The 21,712-nt window shown below is 37.2% G+C and overlaps 1 protein-coding gene across 1 annotated transcript in view; it reads left to right on the forward strand.

Annotated features, from left to right (window-relative positions):
* Positions 1–223: 223 nt before the first annotated feature.
* Positions 224–21,712, forward strand: part of edil3a (EGF-like repeats and discoidin I-like domains 3a) — a 192,087-nt gene continuing 170,598 nt past the window's right edge. Inside the window, exon 1 of the mRNA XM_046842095.1 lies at positions 224–698. Within this exon, the coding sequence (XP_046698051.1) occupies positions 635–698 (64 nt within the window). The 5' untranslated portion in view covers positions 224–634. The remainder of the gene's footprint in view (positions 699–21,712) is intronic.

Consider the following 21,712-nt stretch of genomic DNA (forward strand, 5'->3'; position numbering starts at 1 on the left):
AACTTTCCATCCTGTGTGAATTCTCTGTAAAAAAAAAATTTAAAAGGAAAACGTCCTAACCATCGATTCAAAACTTGTCGGATTAAAAAAAAATTTCCAGCGCGCCAAACCGACGCCCTTCTTTCTCCCGAAAACGCTCCCAGCACGCAGCTGCACGTGCGCGGAGGTTCGGGGGGCGGAGCGACTCAGAGCACCGCCTTCTTTATTCCATCAGACACACAGCGCCGCTGCGCGAGCGCTCCGGTGCGTCTTCTTCTTGTTCCGCTCGCGCGCCGACTCTCAGTGTAAACCGCTCGCGCCCGGGCTCGCGCGTCCCAACTCTCCGCTCTCTAGGAGGATCGGGCAACCCTAATACAACCTGGGATCGAGTGTTATTTATTCTTTTTTTTTTAAGTAAAAAAATATTTTCTTCGATTCTTTTATAGGAGAGAGTCAGGTATTTAGAAAGAGAGAGTAAGAGAGAGAGAGAGAGAGAGAGAGAGAGAGAGAGGTTTTAACGGACACCTGCCCGAGGTGATACACACTTTGAATTGGAACTCCAAAGAGGAACCGATTGAAGTTTCTGCGTCTCCGTCTGTCTCGGGCTCGTGACCCATTGGGACGTTATCCGTGTATTTATTCCGTCACTGTTAAAATGGGAGCGCTTCTTGTCTTCGTCGTCCTCTGCGCGAGCTTCGCTGTCCCGCATCTCGCCAAAGGTAAGGTTCAGCTCAGAGACGCACTCTTCTGTCCTCAGCTTTGTGCTCGCGCTGGCCGGGAACCGCACGCGCTCTGAATTCCAATGGCATTCAAAAACCCGTGGTAGCACCAACAAATCTGAACCAATGCAACCAAACAGTTTCCACGCGCGCGCTGTTTCGTCCTTGGAACATATTGCAATTTCAGCCCGAAACTACAAGTCTCGTGGTGCCCCCAATAAAGCTTTGAGGTGGTTATTCATTTTTTTTTTTGGGAGACGATTTCATCATTCTTCACTCTGCTGCTGGGAGGATTCGCATTTTCCTCAATACGCATGATTTTTGACAAACGCAGCACGCGCGAGTTCATCTATCAAAATTCCATCATTAGTTAATTTATTTATTTAGGGTTTTTTTTTATATACGAAGCTGCTTTCTCCGGCACTGCTGATGGACTTTATTTGCACTGTGCTGCTGGAGGATGTGGGACAGTAATGCTATGTTTTTGACACTGGGGCGGTGTGCGCGCGCTCCTGCCCTGTAAACGTCTCTCGGTGGAGTTGCATCCTGACTTCCGCTGCCTCCTACAAGTGCATGCATGCATTCATGGGAGCGTCCGTTTATTTATTCACTCTTTGCACTTTCCATATATAACAGAGCTTTATTTTTTATCTTTATATTCTTTAGATCATTATTATATACTATATACTATATGCATACTGTATATTTCAATCATATCTAAATAGTTTCCTTAATTTTCCTACAAAAGACTGATGCATAAGATAAATGATTTTATCATTTTCTAAAATAATTTAAACGGTCTTGTCCTGCATATGCAATGTTATGAGAGATGATACGATTCTTCTTTCAAAACCCAAGTTGTAAAGATGTTAGACTGAAAACATTGTTTGATGCATGTATGGATATCATGAATTTTTGAAGCCCTTTTGCCTCCAGTGCATTAGAAATCATTAGACAGGTTTCAAAGCGAAAAATTAAACTATGCATGAATATAATCCAACAATCATCAGCAGCTACTGTAGTATTTCTGTGTATTTTTCTATTTGGGATCCTGAAGAGACAGGAGCATAAGCTGTTGACATTTCTATGGCTGTCGATCAGCTAATTTGTTATTCCTTTACATGTCCTTCTAATACTTTTCCCCCCTCTCTTGTAATGAAACACTGGCAGCATTTGAGTATTCACCAAAACAGCCCCAACACACCATGCTTTCTTATTCATTTCTTTCTTATTTCCCTGACACATTACTGACTCGACAATGTGCCCACCCTCCCCAGGCTGCCAGTGCTAGGAGTTATAATTACGAGAGAACCTGGCCCCCAGGCTGCTCATGTCGCTGCCGCTTAGAGCTTGCTCTCTCTAAGCTTAATGAATTTTGAGCATATGATAGGTTGAGATGCACTGGTTTCTAGCGTCTGGGTGCAGGTGGAAAACAGGCAGTGAATTAACAATTAACTGCAGGATATAGGAATACATTTAGAAGTCAATTGAATTGACAAGATGTCAATCAGCCGATGTGTGAATCATATTACAGTCTTAATTCACAAACAATCTAGCTCTAAACAGGACCACTGTACTACAAACGACAACCAGCCTCATGGTTTGCTTTCACTAAATTTTATTTCCATATGCTCCATGCAAAACTGGCAGTGTGAATCAGGCATGGATAAAATTTCTTCCTTGAACAGTTTATCAGTAGTTATGTGGTTAAGAGTGCTCTACTCGGCTGTTGTTTAGTGAAAGCCCCGTTCGGCTGTTTTTGAGTAGCTTTGGAGGATGCACTTTTATTGAAAGCGCAGTGAAAAGATTTTTATGGCTTCATTTATGACTCGTATTTTGTCCTAATTACCTCCGTGTAATTCAGTACAAGTGATGAAAATCTGGCTGCCGCTTTTGGATCACAGATACCGAGAGCCTACTTGAATAATAGGGATCACAGATACCGAAAGCCTACTTGAATAATAAGTTGCAGCTGCTGTCGGCTCCTCTGCCATTTGGGCGTGTAAGAAAGTTTTGAAGTTTTTTCAGCCTCAAAAAGAGACTTTACCAGACCATGCCTGACATGTTCCTTAATCCTTGTTGATTTTTTTTATTGAATATGAGCGATAAAACTGATTGAGGCAATGATCTTCCCTCTTTGCAGCGTCTGCCTGAACAGGTTCAGTGCCCCGAGTCCTGCTATTGAAGTGCACAACATAGCAACTGTTCGGCTGCTGCCTTGAACAAACCGATTCCTGCCTAACATTATAAGATAGAGCTTTCTGCACTGGTTGCTTCAGCGCATGCCATTATGCAATGTATTGAGAGCTCAGCTTGCCGTCTGTGCCGCTGTTTCAGTTGCATTGTGTTGGCTCACCAGATGCTCGAGGCAGACCATGAAATAACAATGCATGATGACAAGAGATGCTTTGTTCAGAAAAAATCTATTGGTGAATGGTAAGCAGGCGGGCATTTCTGACCAAAACATATAAGCAGTGTCATGTATTAAGGATGCTGGATTTGGAAGCATTTCAGTCGCATGAATCTGATATGTTACACATGTATGTGATATCTAATATTATCAAAGTTAAACCACTAGTCATTCCTGTAATTTTTCAACACATACATCTTAAATGCATATGATGGAACCTGTAACAATAATAAAAAACAACAATAGGACATTTTCAGTGCTTCAACTTGATACATTTCTTTTTATAGTATCTTTATTTTGGTATTATTTAGATTAGATCTAATCTAATATCCACAGATTTGTATTCAGGTCTCTGACATTACAGATTATTCTGACAGTTGTGCAAAAGCTTGCCTGATACAGAGGTTTTGATTATGGCGCTAGAATTTCAACAGTGTTGTGGTGTAAGTAGCAGTATAGCCAAGTGATTTGTTGTTTGATGTAACTACTATATGTCACACTAAAGCATATTTAGAGATTTAGCAAACAGAAATTTCTCCACTGTGGGATGAATAAAGGTATATCTCATCTTATTTTTGGATAGTAAATACTCTTAAACATTACAATTTGAATACTTAAATGTAATAATTACTGTTATAATTAATATAATAATTCATAGTACTAATCCAAGTTTAAGAGGTGATAACATCTTAATCAAAACCATTTCTTATCCTGAATGAATTATTTCATAATGAATTTCTGAACAGCATAGCAATATGTTGGCATCATAAATGCTACATTTCTATTAAATAGCGAGAATTTTTATTTCCTAAAGAAAATTTGAGTAGTGCTTGTTGATGCAAAATTCAACACCAGGCAAAAAGTGTACAAAGCTGTTTTTTTTTCTCACTCAGATGGCATGACATGTCTATGTTTCCCAATTATTTTCTATGGGAGCGGTTTCAATGTTGTCATGTGACCTCACTCTATCACCCAGCAATCAACTCTGTGCTGAGTGTTTTGACGTGTCACATTTGGGTGGGTATTGAACAGTGAGAATATACATACTAGATTTGATCAAATAATTATTTTAATGCTTTGTCTTCTAATTCAGCTATTTTTTTATATTCATTATATTATATATATTATATATAGTCTGGTTCCTTTTTTGTTTTTATTTTTATTTTCACTGTTTTGTTTTAACATGGTATTAAATTTTCACAGCAAAGACAAAAAGAAACTCTTCTTTCGTCTGCATTGTTAATCTCTGATTTCATCTACACTAAGTTTACAAAAGTATTGGGTCACCTGAACCTTTCCTGCTCTATGTGGTTATTCTTTTCCAAACTGTTACCACAAAGCTGGAGGCACTCAATTGTACAGAACATCTTTAGATGTGCTGTAATAGAATTTTGCATTCACTTGAACTTGAAAACCAAACCTGTTCAAGCATGGCAATGCACAAAGTGAGCTTCTTAAAGATCTGGTTCGCATGCTTTGGAGAGGAAGATCTTGAGTGGCCTGCTATAGAGCTCTGATCTCATCCCTACTGAACACCTTTGGGATGAATTGGAACACTGACTGCACCCCAGGTCTCCTCGCCTACATCAGTACCTGCCTTTCGTAACACCCTTGTGGCTGATGAACGCAAATCTCCATAAGCCCATTCCAAAATCTAGTGAAACATCTTCCCAGAAGAGTGGAGGGAATTATAAGAGCAAATTGGGACTAAATGTGGAATGCAATGTTAAAAAAAATCACATACTGTACTTATGACCAGGTGACCCAATACTTTTGGAAATATAGTGTATTTTACAGTGCTTGTGTTTAAAGGTGGTAGTCTAGATGCTGTTGAAAAACCCAGAATCAGGTGCATAAAATCAGGACCAAACTGCCATGCTCAGAGGTATGAAACACACAGGTCCAAAATACACAAGTCTTTTGCATAATCTGACTGGGAAGCCCTAAAATTTAACATATCCTGGACCTGAATGCACATATTGACAGAACTTTCCAAATTCTGAATATGGCCTTTAATCATGTTAAACAATTGGATATTGGAGCAGTTCCAATGACACAGATCATTCAGTGTCAGATTTAGTTCTAGCAGGTACCTTTTTTATTTTATTTGTATTTTTTATTGTGGCAAAAAACTCAAAGCAAACTATTTTCCATTTTCATAATGACCTCTTTTACTGATAGAGCACCACTGGCCTTTAGTTATTGTTGCTTTATCTTCATGCTTCCTGTGGTGTTATTGTGGTATTCAGCATCTGGCCTCTGGCTGTTTAATTGTATTAGTACTAAAGAGTTTCGACAGGATAGTCTGTGGTAGTCATTGTGTTCCTCTTTCCTCTGAAGTGCCAAACTGAAGAATGTCTGAATTTTTATGAGACTACAAAGGAGTGCTGGCTATATTTTGGTGGACAGGGTGTGCTGACTGTGGCATCTGAAAATGCCACAGAGATAGACTACATAGAGTTTCTTTAATAACACTGAGTGTAATTGCATGCAGGGAACAAGGTTCAGAAAGAACTTTTCTTGCTGGGAATAATTTAAAGTCTGTCCCAGTGTCATAACTCACGGCAAGAAAATATTATTGTCAGTACTATATTTATTTCTGTTTGTCTTCCTTCACAGACTCCTCTGGGTAAACAGTAGACTTGCCGTGGTTGAATCAACAGTGCTTCATCAAGTTTTTCTAAAAGTTCAGAGAGTTTCTAAGCTGAATATGAGAACACTTTTGAATGTTATAGACGAGCAGATTTGAAGCATTTCAAATAGATTTAATTTGTCATTAAGTTGCTGTTTAATTGCAGACATAGGAGATGAAAAGTAAACACTGCTAAAGTGACTTTACAGTATAAGTTTATTACCAATATTTTATTATTATATGAATATTGTTTATAATATATTATTATTTTAAATCATTTAAAAACAATCTCTAGAGAGGATGTACACTGGCTATCAAAATTAGAGAACAATTTATAAACAATTGAGCAATTCTGAAATAATGTCATCTTTACTGTTGAAGAAGTTTTTGTCCTGTCTATACCATGTTACCAGAACACCTTTTCCACAAATTAACTAAGGCATTTAAAAAAAAACCCATTATTTTGCAGAAAACACACTGATCAAAATTAGAGAACACTTTCAGATCCCTCCCAGTTATTGGTATTAATCTGGTACCTGGTGCTAATTTCCTTGATTATCTGTCAACCCCTATTTAACTGGCAGCCTAACTTCCAGTTTCACTGACTCTGCAAGATGGTGGGCCGTTCTAAAGTGACTGAAAGCCTCCGACAGCAGGTTGTCCAGATGAAGGCCAAAGGGATGACCCTATCAGCCATAGCAAGACAAGTTGGTCGTTCCAAATCGGTGATTTCAAGAATATTGAATCTTTACAACATCACAAACTCATTCAAGTCCGCCAAGAAGGCTGGTCGTCCACGGAAGACAAATACAAGAGAGGACAGGATACTGCGGAGGATCTCAATGGGCAATCGTTTCCACACTGCAGCTGGAATTGCTCACCAGTTCAGCGCTGAACAGGGTAAGGATCTGTCTCGTTATACAGTGTCTCTACGTTTAAGAGCATTTGGACTGAAAGCCCACTCTGCAGTGACCAAACCTCTCATTAGCAGAAAGAATCAAAAGGCTAGACTAAGCATATTGTGTGGACAGAGGAGAACCGGTCCAAAGTTCACTTGATGAAGGCAAATTAAATTTATTTGGGTCCGATGGGAAACATTATGTTTGGCGACAAATTGGAGAAACACTGAACCCAAAGTGTGTAAAGAAGTCACTGAAAAGTGGAGGAGGAAGTGTCATGGTTTGGGGCATGTTTTCTGCAGCAGGAGTTGGGCCTCTTATACAGCTACATGGCAGAGTGAATGCAAATGTTTATCAGAATCTTCTTCAACAACATATGGTTCCTTCCCTGCATTCATCACCCAATCTGCCCGCAGTATTCATGCAGAACAACGCACCATGTCACACAGCAAAACGGGTAAAGCAGTTCCTTGAAACTGAAAACATTGAAATAATGTCACCAAACTGTGGAGGAGACTGGAAGAAGAGTGGACCAAAATCACACCAGAGCAGTGTGAGAGACTAGTGCTGTCCTGTGGCCGCAGATGTGCTGAAGTCATTCTTTTTCCATGCTACAGTCATTGTTGTTCTCTAATTTTGATCAGTGTGTTTTCTGCAAAATAATGGTTTTTTTTAGTTATTTTGTGGAAAAGGTGTTCTGGTAGCATGGTATAGACAGGACAAAAACTCATTACATTATTTCAGAATTGTTCAATTGTTTATAAATTGTTCTCTAATTTTGATCGCCAGTGTACAGTACACCTGCAAACTATTGTTAACTATTTGACTATGCAGAAAGTCAACTGGCTAGCAACAATAATTTAATCATTAGACAGCTAGCTAAGTCAAACTCTTTTCTTGTTTTTTTTTTCGTAGGTAGTTAATTAGCTAACTACTATAGCTTGCATAGCTAGCAAAATATCATTCGAAATGGTATTTTTCAAAAAGAGAATAACAAAACATAGGTTTTAAACATACGTACATAGTATTTTAATTTATATAATCAATCATCATTATTTATAATTAACTAATGAATGATTGAGTTCTTATACGCACATCTGGTTTTACATGTCTGCAGTATAAAATTTGCAACTTGTGGTGTTCCTTACTGAATAGAAAGTGGCGTCTATGCATTTCAAAATATCATCAGGAATGGCAGTTATCTGTCGAAATTGCCACAACTGAAAAGCAGGTGTGAAATCTGTGGAATTGAACATTTGTTGTTGTAGTTTTGATTGTACTCTTCTGGAAGTCTCTTTTAGATATTCTCTTATACCAGGAACAGCAGATGCAAAAACCTAATTTACATATTGTTGCCTGCCCCTAATTTGCACACAATGCCAGTCATGCCATTATTTTATGTAAATCATCCACAACACTGGCACGTTTTGTTCGTGCTATTTGTTTTAGTGTCTGACTTACTTTTAGTATTGCGTGGTATGAAGATCAAGCCAATATACCGCCATAGCAGTATGAAGCACTTTCATATGAGAAAACAAGACACTAGACATAATCCACACATCACACAAAGCAACTCCACTCTTCGCCCACTTAGCACTCACTCTGTCTCTATTTCCGTGACTGCTGTTTCATCAGCTCTCACCTCCAAAGTGCTATCATTGTTTGGTCAGTAATCAAATCCATGTGATGGAGTGTCATAGAGACTGAAATACTGTCTAATGAATGTGTAATCTTCTATGGCTGCAATGTATCTAACCTTAACTCAGATTCGATTATTGGTTTAAATCATTGCATTTTAAACCATCTAATGACATTCCGTGACAGTAATTTAGCCTACTGATGTCTTTTTCCGTGACACAACAGGTGGGTTTATGAAAATGGTGGCAAACCCAGATTTGCAGTTTTGCTTAAATATCAACTTGTCAAACACCCACGCATAAGTCACATTTTAGTATTAATTAATATGGTCTTGAACGATTAAAATATGTTTGCCACTTTATTTATTTATTTTAATTCAGTTAAATATAGAAAAAAAACATGTTTATGCCACTGGTGTTATTATATGATTTATTTCTTTATAATTATTATTATTTTTTTTTATTTTACAAACTCTCTTAGAAGTTCCACCTGGGAGTTCATAAAGTGGGGTTGTCACTATTTTCTTTTTAATTGTTTGGTTGTTCTGTCATAAGTTCCAGTCAGTTTAAACTAGTGTTGCCAAGTTAGCTTATTTTTCAATAGATTTGACAATATCTTTCAAACAGAACCTACTGCAGATGCAAATCTTGTGTCATTTCGAGCAGACCTAAGCAACTATCCTGGACTTGGCACAGCTCTATAACTCTTGTGTAAGTTAAGAGAGCAGGTTTGCTTGACCAGTGTTTAAAGTCTGATTCCCACTGACCAATCACTTGACCAATCTGTGACCAATCTCTGATAACTATTGATTTCCAAAGACTAACCTCATTGTTTCCACTTACCAAACCCTGATCACCATTGTTTCCTAATGACCAGTGATTATTATGTTTCCCAAAGACTAATAATTGGTCACCTTTGTTTAATAGTGATCAATTACTGATCACAATATTTCCCCAAAGACTAATCAGTGATTATCAATGACCAATCACTACTTACTGACTGCTTACTGATAATTTTTTATTTTCTAAAATGGATGCACTATTGTTTCTCAATGGCAGAACATTGTCCAGCATTGTTTTTTATGATCAATCACTGGTCCCCATTATTTTCTGCACATTTCTGTTATATATTTTTTTGAAATACATAGAATCATCTGTTGAAGATATCATAGCCTAATCTGCATATTGCTTGATTTTGAAGATTTAATCAATATTTGAATGCGTTTTTGCATTAGCAAATCTTTAGCTAATAACAGTGTAACATTGAGTTTAACATCCGAGTGAAAAGGAATTTGGTCAAGTAGAGGAATAATAAAAAAAATGTGTTGATATTTGAGTGTTCATAAGGAGTCTTTTGAGAGACTGTGGAATCCAGCTTGGAAAAATTTGGTATTATCACTTGCGACAATAAGTGGCTTAAATGTCATTTTTAATGACATTTTTAGCAAAGCGTATTTATACAATATTAATATTTTAATATATTTAAAGAGAATTAGCCCTTCAGAGGGCAAGAGGGAAATTAGTGGTGTAAAAAAAGGAAACTCAAGGTTTAGCACAGTGAGACTGAGATTAAAAGACAACACTTACCCTTCAACTGACTTGAGACTGTGCAAATAAAGTTCAGGAAATGTATTTTAGAATAGGGCAGGATTTTTATGTGGGGAAAATAATTATATTTGTTTGCATGTGTAATAGACCTGTTTAGTAAATCATGTGCCTGGACATTTAAAATGGAATAAGGACTGATTATAGAAAGAAAAGAGAAAACTGTATTGCCACACCAGAATGATACTGTATGTCTAATCCTCAAAGCACAAGAAAGACCAAAACCACTATGAAAGGGTGCTGTGTTTACACACCAGTAAAAAAAAAAATCTCAGAATTTAGTTTTCTTTTATTATAGGATTTGAAAGTAAAATGCAAATGTACAAAAGATCCAAACAGTGCAAGGATTGTGACAATGGTGTATTGTGTTTTCACACAAAAGATAGCAAGAATAAAATACAATATAAATCAAGAAACAAGCAACAAAAAAGAAGAAAGAATTTTATGAGATAATGGCAGCAGACAGACAATCCTGGAAAAAAAAACCACCATAAACCTACGCAAAATAACAAAACAAGGGAGGTTGCTTCGTGACTCCCATACTGAATTTCTACCAATGTTTTATTGGCGAGTATTCTGTGCCAGTTTCTACAGGGAGAGGTCTTTTTGGGTTGTAGCACCAACTGAACGTGACAGAGAAAAACATGATGGCAAACAAACTACAGACTCACAGTTTCCAAAAGCTTGGATGTGATGGTTGAAATCACAATTTGCAGTGTGTAGAAAGTGTGACTGTACAACCTATACACTAAATCAGAATGAAATACAAAAATAACAATCACAGTAGGGACTAGAAATGTCATACAACCTTAGGTGAAGACAAGAATTATTTGCATAAAAAAAGGCAGTCTATGGCAAAGAAATGGAAGCTTGTTTTCCAAATTCATTACAGGATGTACATGGCTAAAAAGTGTGTCTTAAATATATTAAAATATACAAAATGTACTGCAGTAACTGCTACCAGATAATTTTAGCAAAGTAAGCTCCAATGGCTGCCTTAAATCGACAGACTTCAGTGAAACCTGGAGCCCAAATGGTTCATTTTGCTGGCTCACATAAGTAATTGACCCCACACAAGGATCAGCCTGCCATGATCTCCTGCATCATTTTCTCAAACAGGAGCAATGGTCCTGCAGCAGTTCGGGCAAACCTAATCTTAAGACATGGTGAAATTGCAGTATCCTGAGTTTCTTTCCCCAGTGATGACCTGACCACTCAATCAACACCGACAGTGAATGAACACCTTATCTATATTGAACCCTATATGAAGTTTTCGCAACACAGCATGGGATAGGAGCTATAGACAGGTTAGGCAATACCTTAAAATGATGACTGGTACTCAAGTCAGGAGCTGTGTGAAGCTGATTTATGCAGTTGGCCAGGATGTTTTGGGTTACATGTGGGACTAGGAATAGGTGTTGAACTGACGTGGGTGGATTTACAATTTGATCGTCTTTTATGAATAAAGGAGACCAAGCAAATCCCATTAAATCATTAGCAAACTACTTTCAACACCAGTGACAACTAGCAATTATAAATCAATTCAAGTCAGTCTTTTTATTCATAAAACATATTTGGAACAGGTATAAAACACATTTGACGAGGTAGTTGTAGAAGCCATTTGGAATTTATGTTATAGACAAGTTAATTCACAATATATAATAACAGTAAGCTTTGTTATACAGTACATTTACGACTCCCTTATCTAGAGCAACTTACATTCATCTCATTCATACAACTTTAACAGTTATGTTAACAGGAGTGGCTGGGATTTGATCTCATGACCTTTGGATCCAAAGTCCAATGCCTTAATTGCTAAGCTACCATCTTCACATCAACTAATAACCTAAATCTACTTTTTATTTACAACATATTTAAAAGCTAAACTGTAAAAAAAAACACACACACACATCTTTAGTGTCACAAATAATCAAGACTTTAAGTGATTAAAAAGGTTTTGTTTTTAAATTTAAATATATTCGCCTTAGCATAGCTGTACAGCCAATGTAAAGATGTCACATTTTACAATGAGCAACACGAATATTTCGGGATACCTGACTTTTCCTTTTTTCTTTAAAAAAAAAAGGTTGTCTTAAGATACTCTAGCATTAAATTTGCCTTTACTTGAGCTAGGAAACCCAAACTAAGGTATGATTTACAAAAGTTGGAGTAGGAGATGGAGTGGGAGTTGAGCTCTAATGTCAATCCTATTGAACAACTGTGCGATGAACTGGAATGGTGACTGCACCTTAATATTGCTCTGTAGCTTAATGCACAAGATATTTCCACAAGTACACCGAAATCTAGTGAAACATCTTCCCAGAAAAGGCAAGGTTATTGTAACGGTAAATGGGGCCTTAATACGAAATGGAATAAATGGAATGTGGAATGGGAAAAAACATATAGAAATGTAATGGTCAGGTACACACACTGTTTTGTCTATATAGTGTATCTATTAGAAAACAGCAGAAAAAAATAAATGCTAGGAATACAGGTATAATAGAGAAAAGTAAACATGAGCTGTCAAAGAGTAAAAGAAATTTCATTGCTCTCGATGGAGGAAACCAGCTCAGCACAGAAAGGCTTTGAGATTAAGAGCAACAGTGCTGACCTCAATATCAACACCAGATAGTGAACATGAAGGTGAATGTGTCCTGAGGTCAGTAAATATATTCCAGGATAAAACTGCGGGAAAAAAACCTAATCAAAATATGTTCTATCATGAGATTTTTTTTAAACTATTGAAACAGTTGAAGTGGAAGCGCAGAATCTCATCATTGTAGTCAATAGTGTGTTATGAATTGCAGTGAACACACATATCCTCACTTTATATGGGCAGTAAAAAGAGGACATAAAATTTGTGCTTACAAGTGGTGTGAACAAGTTTTTTCTGGCGAAGTGGAAGAGAACATGTCAACATGTCTGCCAAATTGTTTGTCTTATACCAAAACCACTCAGAAGGAACAAAAGATCAATTCATATTGAATACTTCATTTAGATATTCTTGGAAACCAATACAAATTCAATATAAACATGCTATATGCAATATAAATATATCAAATAAAAATGCTTGCTCGATTTGGGCTGCTGAAACACAGCACTCAGAACGAAGAGATGCTATAGATTTTACACAAATCAAATATTGGTTTAATTATATAGTAAACAGTATATGGCCCCCTTTGTTATACATTTTATGATTGATTCCTTATGTTTTCATTTTGCAAGTAGTGCACTACCCACTTTTGGGTAGCGGTATAAAGTAAAATTTTACCAACTGAACTGTTTGTTAAAAATTCCGTATTAAAAATATACATTTAAAACTTTTTGACAGATGTCCATATCCAGAGTAATTTATTTATCTAGTTTTATACAACGAAGTAGTTGAGAATTTCCTTAAGGTACAAGCAGTTTTGAATTTACTAACTGTTTATTCAGAAATCCAATACCTTAACCACTGAACTACCAGTACATTGTTGAAATGAAACTCACCAATAAAATCCATGATGTTAAAATATATATAACCCTTTAACTTTTGATGAATTCATTAACAGTTTTAAATTGTCAGGTCAGTGCCATTTAAAATTCTAAATTTTCCCTCAAAGCTGCAGGAACGCTTTTTAATTACCAAAAAGGCCTTTGCTTTATGTTGTGTGAAATAACTAAGCAGTTTATATGATGGGTTTTAAAAAGTATATGTTTTTAATATATAACAATTAATTATAATAATTATAATAATTATTAATATAATAAAGTATTTAATAAAGTGCACATACTAAACAAGCACAATTAAAATAAACGCAAAATGTTTAAAAAGAGACAAAGACCAAAAATCCTGGAACACAGGAAACCATTTAAAAAAGTGAATGAACAAATACCGTATTTTCCGGACTATAAGCCGCTACTTTTTTCCCACGCTTTGAACCCCGTGGCTTAAACAATGAAGCGGCTAATTTATGGATTTTTTCTGGGTTTTTCCCGGTTTCACAAACTTCAAGCCAAAAAACTGAGCCCCATAACATTAGACCAATGAAATTGCTGAACGGGTTCAGGTGAACCAATGAAACTCTTTATATTAAATCATATGCGCTCCCACTGAATCGGGCTGCACCACATCATAAATATGGATGATGTTCCTCTGACGTTTGACCTGCCGCTCACTTGGACTGTCACAGGAAATGCGAATCATTCGTCACGCTGAAAACAACCGGGCATAAAAAAACCGCACTTCACCTGTGTTCTGAGCTGCACGGCATCGGGAGAAAAGATTCACTGATGGTGATTTTTAAACGCACGACGATGCCAAAAGAAAAACTCCCGAGAGAAATTGTTGGGAAAGGAAGGAGGAAGACAGTGAACAATGACTTTCTTGGTAGGGTACTGTTTAGATACAAGCCGTCTAACAGGTCTTTCATTAAAGCCTGTGTAAAGTTCATTAGTTTCAATGTAGGCTTATAGACAGGTGCAGCTTATTTATGTTCAAAATAAAAATCTTTGTCAAATTCAGTGGGTGCGGTTTATATTTGGGTGCGCTTTATAGTTCAGAAATTACGGTAATCTTGATAGAGAGATGATTAACAGACAAGTATTGCAGCAAATGACGAGTTTATATACAAGTGCTAATTAAATTAAGTGATAACTGGCAACGTGATTTCTTTGCATGAATATGACATCTGATATAGTTCCTCACGAGGAATTCGAACAGAAACCCATTGACATCTGCTCATTCATTCCAATCATCTGATCATGTGGCTGCACATATACAGTTCAAGAGGTTCTGGTAACATATACATAACACATTATTAATGGATTGAGTGGAGATCTGAGCGACTTTTCCCCTTGGCATGGTTTTTGGTACATATTGGCCTAGTTTGAGTATTTCAAAAATTGCTTATCTCCTGAGATTTTTTTTTATATACAGTAGTCTCTAGACCTTACGCATAATGGTGCATGAAAAAAATACATCTATTGAGGGACAGAAAGAGAGGTAAGGAAGTCTACAGTAATTCTTAAATTCACACTTTACACCTGGGTTGGGAGCAGAACAGCATCGCAGAATGCTATCATGGAACAGGTTCACCAAAACTGTACAGTTTAATAGCATAATAGCATGAATAAGCTGGTGTTACTGTTACTGTACCTGGCAAGTGTACAGTAACAACATTCTTTGAGAAAAAAACCCTGATCTCAGCGAATTGAAAGTGTAAAAATTAAACATTTTGGTTAAGTAAAAAACCCTAGTGAGCTGATACAGTTTTTTATGAGCAGTTAATAGCAAAAGTTACAGTTCTGACATAAATTGTGAATATATAAATGCCGTTTAATTGTTAACTTCTGCTGTTGAGTTGTCACTGTTGTATTTTACATAAAGACACATTCTCAAAATTATTGTACCTCTGGTCTACCACAATGAAGCAATAACATTTATTTATTTTACAGTGGGAACTTTTCTGCACATTTTCTAATACCATATGCAAAAACACTATTTTGAGGCGAGGTGTCTGTTGGCTGCAGAATTTCAAATAATTGTGAAATATTTTGCTCTACTCATCTTTAAGATTTAAGAGAGCACTGGTCTTATACAATTTGCATCATGATAGTGTTAGCATGACCTTTGTGCTATTATGCATTTGGAGAACACATCAGAGATCACACTGACATTCGCGTCATCCATCTGGTTGACCTTACCACCTCACTAATCTTATGGCTCTGGGTTTAGATAGACTTTTGAATAATTCTAAAAAAAAAGGTCCCATGGGGACCAGGAGAAATTGTTGCTGAGGAAAAAAAAACTTGAATATTTAACATAGTCCTTTAATACATTTTGCTTTCATTAAATAGGTATTTTAGTAAAGTAAATAGTTTACTTTAAATAGTTTTGTGAACTTAGAACAGTCTGCTTTTGAGTACTGTAGTAAAAGATTGGTCTAATTTTTTTTTGCTGCTGCCATTTGTTTTCTTGTGGGTTTGTAATTAAAGATTATAATAATTAGGGACTATGCACACTTTGAAATTGCCTTTGTAGTAAAAGTTCTCCACAAGAACAAACTGCGCATGCAGTGAAATAAAAGACAACCATATCTATCTATCTATCTATCTATCTATCTATCTATCTATCTATCTATCTATCTATCTATCTATCTATCTATCCATCTATCCATCTATCCATCCATCCATCCATCCATCCATCCATCCATCTATCCATTTATCCATACATCTATCTGGTACTGATGTAGGTGAAGTGAGGAGGCCTGAGCTGCAGTCTGTGTTTTAATTAATTCCAAAGGTTTTTAATAGGGTCGAGATCAGCACTCTATAGCAGGTCACTCAAGAACTTCCACTACAACACATGCTCTTCATGGAGCTTGCTTTGTAGGGAAAAGATTTCAGCTAATGCATCCAAAGGCATTGTATACATTTGCCAGCCTCCAGCTTTGTGGTAACTGTTTGGGGAAGAACCACAACCTGGTGCAGCTTTTGTTGTAGCTGTAGCGGACGTGGGGGGTTTGCCGCCTCTCAGGAGGCCCCTAGACCTGCTCCAGGGCATTGCTCTAGGTATGCCAGAGGTCAGTCTTGAGAGACTGGTTCCCTTAAGAGACCACCTGGCGGCCTGGCAGGCTCTGCCAGATGTGTCCAGATGGGTCCTGCGCACTGTAGACAGGGGCTATATGATTCAGTTCGGGTCTCTTCCACCGTGGTTCATTGGGGTGTCCCCCACCCTGTAGGGCCTTAGAAGGTTCTGGTCATGGAACAGAAAGTAAACACTCTCCTGAGGAAGTTGGCCATTGAGGTGGTCCCTCTATCAGACAGAAAAAAAACGATTCTACAGACAGTGCTTCATAGTTCACAAAAAGGCTGGTGGGATGCGTCCTTTACTGGACCTACGTCAGCTGAACCGCTCAATTTTGAGAATTTTATGATGCTGACCCTGAAGCAGGTCATGTCCCAAATCAGGTCCGAGGACTGGTTTGTGACCATTGATTTGAAGGATGCATGATTTCACTTATCCATAATTCCAGCTGTGGCAGCCTCTAAGGCCTTGTCCTCTGGAGTTTCCTTCCAGGGCATCTGCAATGCTGCAGGCTGGTCCACCCCACTGACCTTTGTCAGGTTCTACAGCCTCAACCTCAGTGCCACTCCTGGCCCCTCTGTCCTTTACCCTAGCCCACACTAGGAAGGGATTGGTCAGCCTGGCTTGATTGGACTCTCGTTCCCAAAGCGTTCTGACGCAGCTCAAGTTTCTGGGGAACATATGTAACCATGGTTCCTCGAAGGAACGAGACGCTGCATCTCGATGCCACATTGCCTGCATCCTTGCAGAGCTTCCTTCTCCTTTCAGAAGCTGCCGCTGGTTTTACTCTATGTGCTTTAGAGCTTCCTGGTCGTGACGTCACCCCGCTGGTGATGACGTGCTTTCCATTTGGACTGATTACAAGTGATTCAGACCGTGGACAATGCAGAGGCCTTCCCAAAGCGTTCCAACGCAGCCTCTTTTTCCCTCTGGAAACCATAGTTACATACGTAACCTGGAGACGTTATTTTGCATTTGAATTGCATTTGCAGTTGAATTAAACATTGGATGTTATTTCTGACATTAATTTATTCTAGATATAATATGGTTTGTCCTTTTGTCTGGAACTCATAGTTGAGAAAACTTCAGAATAGTAATTCGAAATAATAAGTGGGGAGCATTTTATTGCTAATTTTTTTCTTGATTGAAGGTCAGTGTTTCTACTTCTAGTCAAAGGCAGCAGTAGTCTTTACCATCCCCGTCTGGTAGCTGTTGTGTGATAGAGGAGAGCTGGTTGGTGGGTGAGAATTGGCAAGTGACCTGTGGAGAAAATCTAGAAAAAACACCCACACTCAGAAAAGGTGTAATATTTCATGTATTTTTGGTGAGACACACCTGTTTATGACTTCTAAAGAGACTAAATGATAAGATATATGATTAGTCAAAGGGTATTGCTTGACTATATTGGGCCTATTGTTATTCAGGAGAATGTCCATCCACCATAAAATCACACTAAAAAAAGGAGCTACTTAGAGGATTTAAATATTAAACAGTAAAGCTGGAAGTGGATTTGCAAGTGCAGGAGTTTTTGTCTTTAATTTAATGTAAGCCTCTGAATGTATTATACAAACCCGAAAAAATAAGAAAATATTTATATAAAGAGAATATTTGTATAAGGAAATATTTAAAGAAAGAAAAAAATCATATAAAACTGATCTTTCATGCTATAAATGAAAACGTATACATAGAGATCTTCTTACTGGTAAAAAAAAATACAGTTTACTTTCTTTTTTCTCTGGTCTAAAATAGAAGGTTTGCCATGCGTTTAAAGATGATAAGTATTTGGATTTGGGTGAATCCTGCTTATCTGGTCATTTTTCTTTTGAGATATGAAGTTTGGTTTCCAAAGGTAGCTCAAAATTTGACTCAGTGTTTGTGGCTGGATGTACATGTCAGCCCTAAGAAATGCACTATGCTAATATGCAGAATATTAGAGATTGAAAAAATAGTCTATTTTTTCAGAAATGGGTTTAAATGTATTCATTATATAGGCAACTTATTTTTCTACCATGATTCACAGTTAAAGTTGATAACATTATAATATTGTTTGTTTACAAAGAAACAAATTTTCTTTTTTTCTGGCCACGATGCCACCGTGTATGTGTGTGTGTGTGTGTGTGTGTGTGTGTGTGTAAGACTGATTGAAATCTCAGCCTCTTGGTCTGTACTGCCGCCTCATCAGCCAGAGTTCACAGTTAGGTTGTTAAATGCATTAGACACACACAATATCCCAGCATTCAGCTCTGCCTGTCTCAGTCCATGCTTGTCCTCATCATGCTGTGGCCTGTGAACACAACTCACCATGCTTTGTTGACTCTTAGTTAATTTACAGTTTATATGCCAATCAAATGTGTGTGTATATGTGTGTCTGTATTTGCTGCACAATAAATCGCATTTGCACACAATAGAATGGGTTTGAGCACAAGCTAGAGAATGCATCTGTCTCTGCACACTCAGGAACTTACTCTATGAAAGGTGAGCAGATGTGGAGGAGCTCGTTACAGGCTGCTGGGTCTGCCACAGTCAAAAAGCTTTGAGAGCTAGCTAACCTAGAAATGTCATCTGATGAATAAGGACTTCTTGGCGAGTTGGGGAAAATCTCGGAAACTTTTTTTTTTCCATGCAACTTTGCCAGCCTCTCAAGCCCATGTGACAGTCTCCACCCACCCACTCACTCCTACCCATGAGCACAGCACACTCCCTGCCTGTTTGCTGACAACTTAACTTCTGTTTTGGAGCCTCTAGTGATGTTAGTGTAAGAACACATTTAGGATTGTGATTAGCATATAACAACTAACCTTAGCTAGATTTTTTTTATTTCTAGAAGAGAGATCCGTGATTTGGAAGACACCACGAAGGCACTTGCTCTGCGGATTGCAGTTTGCAAATCATACATATTTTCCATGATTACTGTACTTAGAGTTTTTATTGCTCTGAGGAGGAAAGTTTTAGAAAATTGGACATGAGTGCTTTTACAAATTGTCTTACTTTGCCAGTGACTCAGAAAGGAATTTCTGATGATTGAATTAATTGTGCATTGTGTTCATTACCATTTTGTCAGCTTTCAGAGTGATTAATCCTGAATACTTGTAGTACACATTACTGCCTATATATATATATATATATATATATATATATATATATATATATATATATATATATATATATATAGACTAACATTTTGTATGAACATTAACAACCAGCAATTATAATGATCTTTTACCACCAGTGTAACGTCTTGTAACTCTAGGCTATTGTGCTTTAATGTTTGCCGCTCAATTAATCCCTAGATGGTTGTCCCCAAATTGAAGAGTAGCATCTTCTTATCACAATGACTTATTTAAAATAAAATAAAAGATACACTGCTGCTCAGCATTCAGTGGATCTAGCATGCTGCATCATCAGAATCAGAATCAGGTTTATTGGCCAAGTGTGTTGACACACACAAGGAATTTGGTTCCAGCTGTTTGTGACTCTCAAAAGTACAGACATAAATAAAACCTATACATGACAAAACAGACAAGACAAGACAAGACAAAAACAGACTATACAAGACAATACAAGACAATACAGACAATATGAGACAGTATAGACAGTGTCGGTAATAAATAGGGATACAGATCATGGGATACACTATACAAAAAAAATATTGAGGCATCTGATCTTTCCATCCATATGTGGTTCTTCCTCAAACTGTTAAAATAAGGTTCGAAATACACAAATGCATATGATTTCTTTGGGTGCAATTGCATGAACATTTCTTTTACTTTAAATAGGAGACCCAAACCCACTCTAGCAAAAGCCTGCAAAGCAAACTCCATGAAGATATGGTTTACATGAAAGATTTCAAGAGGCCTTTAATAGGACTCTGACATCAACCCTATTTAACACTTTTGGGATGAATTAAAATGCTGACTGCACCCCAAGCCTTGTCACCCTACATCAGGACCTGACTTAGCTAAAGCCCATGTAGCTAAATGAGCACAAATTAAACTAATGGAACATTTTCCTGGAAGAGTTAAGGTATTATAAAAATAAAGGTAGAATTTATGTGGGATGTTAAAAAAAAACCAATACGAATCTTAAATGTGTAAAAAGTGTAAAATGAAGCAAGGAGTTTTGAAGGCTAGCTTGTTGGCTTTACTTTGTGGGTGGATACATTTATGTCAGGAATATAGATGTCTGCACATGCTAACTGTGTCTATTGATAGGAGAGTGTTATTTCCTGATATTATTCTGATTTCATTTCACAGAAATGGTTATAGTGGGAATTTTTGCTTAATTTGACATTAATGGTTGAAGGTCTGATGGTGCTAATAGGGGTACTTAGATACACAGTAATTACAAACTGAGATGTAAATGACCACTATAGAATTGTGTCAATGAAAGTGTTTTGGGTAAAAAAAAAGACCATACATTTATGATCATTGAATGATCAGTCATTGAATGCATGTATTTATATATGTCAACTGAATTCCAATAAAGCCATATCTGGCTTTATCAACATAATAATAATACTAAACTAAAATCAGTAATGTAGCCTCAAGAAATGATGAAGAATATATATTTGCGTTCTCTCTCAAACTAATTTGTGCTGCTGATTCTACAACTCAATTCAAACAGCCTTTCTAGCTAAAAAAATAAATAAATAAATAAACACTTTATTTTTGCTTTAAAATATATTTGTTGTTTCTTTGTTAAAAATTGTACGATCAGGCCAGAGAACCCCTAGCTTGGAAATAAATACCTTGGATTGTGATGATTTATGACACATCACATTTGAATATAGTCTGAATACAGTGTGCTGATTTTCACCAAGCTATGCAGATCTCATCCTTAAGAGTGTGACAAAAAGGTTCAGCACAAGCTAGAGCTGAAAACCGAAGAATCAGCAGACAGAATGAGCTTTCTGCCAGAGCACTGTCATCCCCAAGGTTTTAACACTGGTTAAGCTAACGATTTTACCTCATGTTACCTACAAGATCAGATGACATATCTTCTACCGAACAATCGATAGCCTCTCTGCACTCTCTCAAATTCATTATGTGCAGCAGCTTGTGTTTATGATGACCACCATTCAAATAATAACCCAGTTATTATTGGGTCACACATGGATGAGTGTTAGACTGAAGCAAAGTTCAACCCCCTGAGACTTGTGTAGCAATTTGTTAAAAGGTGTCCCAATGTTATTCATTAAAGCAGTATTTTTGCGAAAGAAGGAAGCAGAGCTCTGAGGGAAAGTGGCATCAGAAATAGAACAAGG

Source organism: Silurus meridionalis, chromosome 27 (genome assembly GCF_014805685.1).
Source record: "Silurus meridionalis isolate SWU-2019-XX chromosome 27, ASM1480568v1, whole genome shotgun sequence".
NCBI classification, from domain to species: Eukaryota; Metazoa; Chordata; class Actinopteri; order Siluriformes; family Siluridae; genus Silurus; species Silurus meridionalis.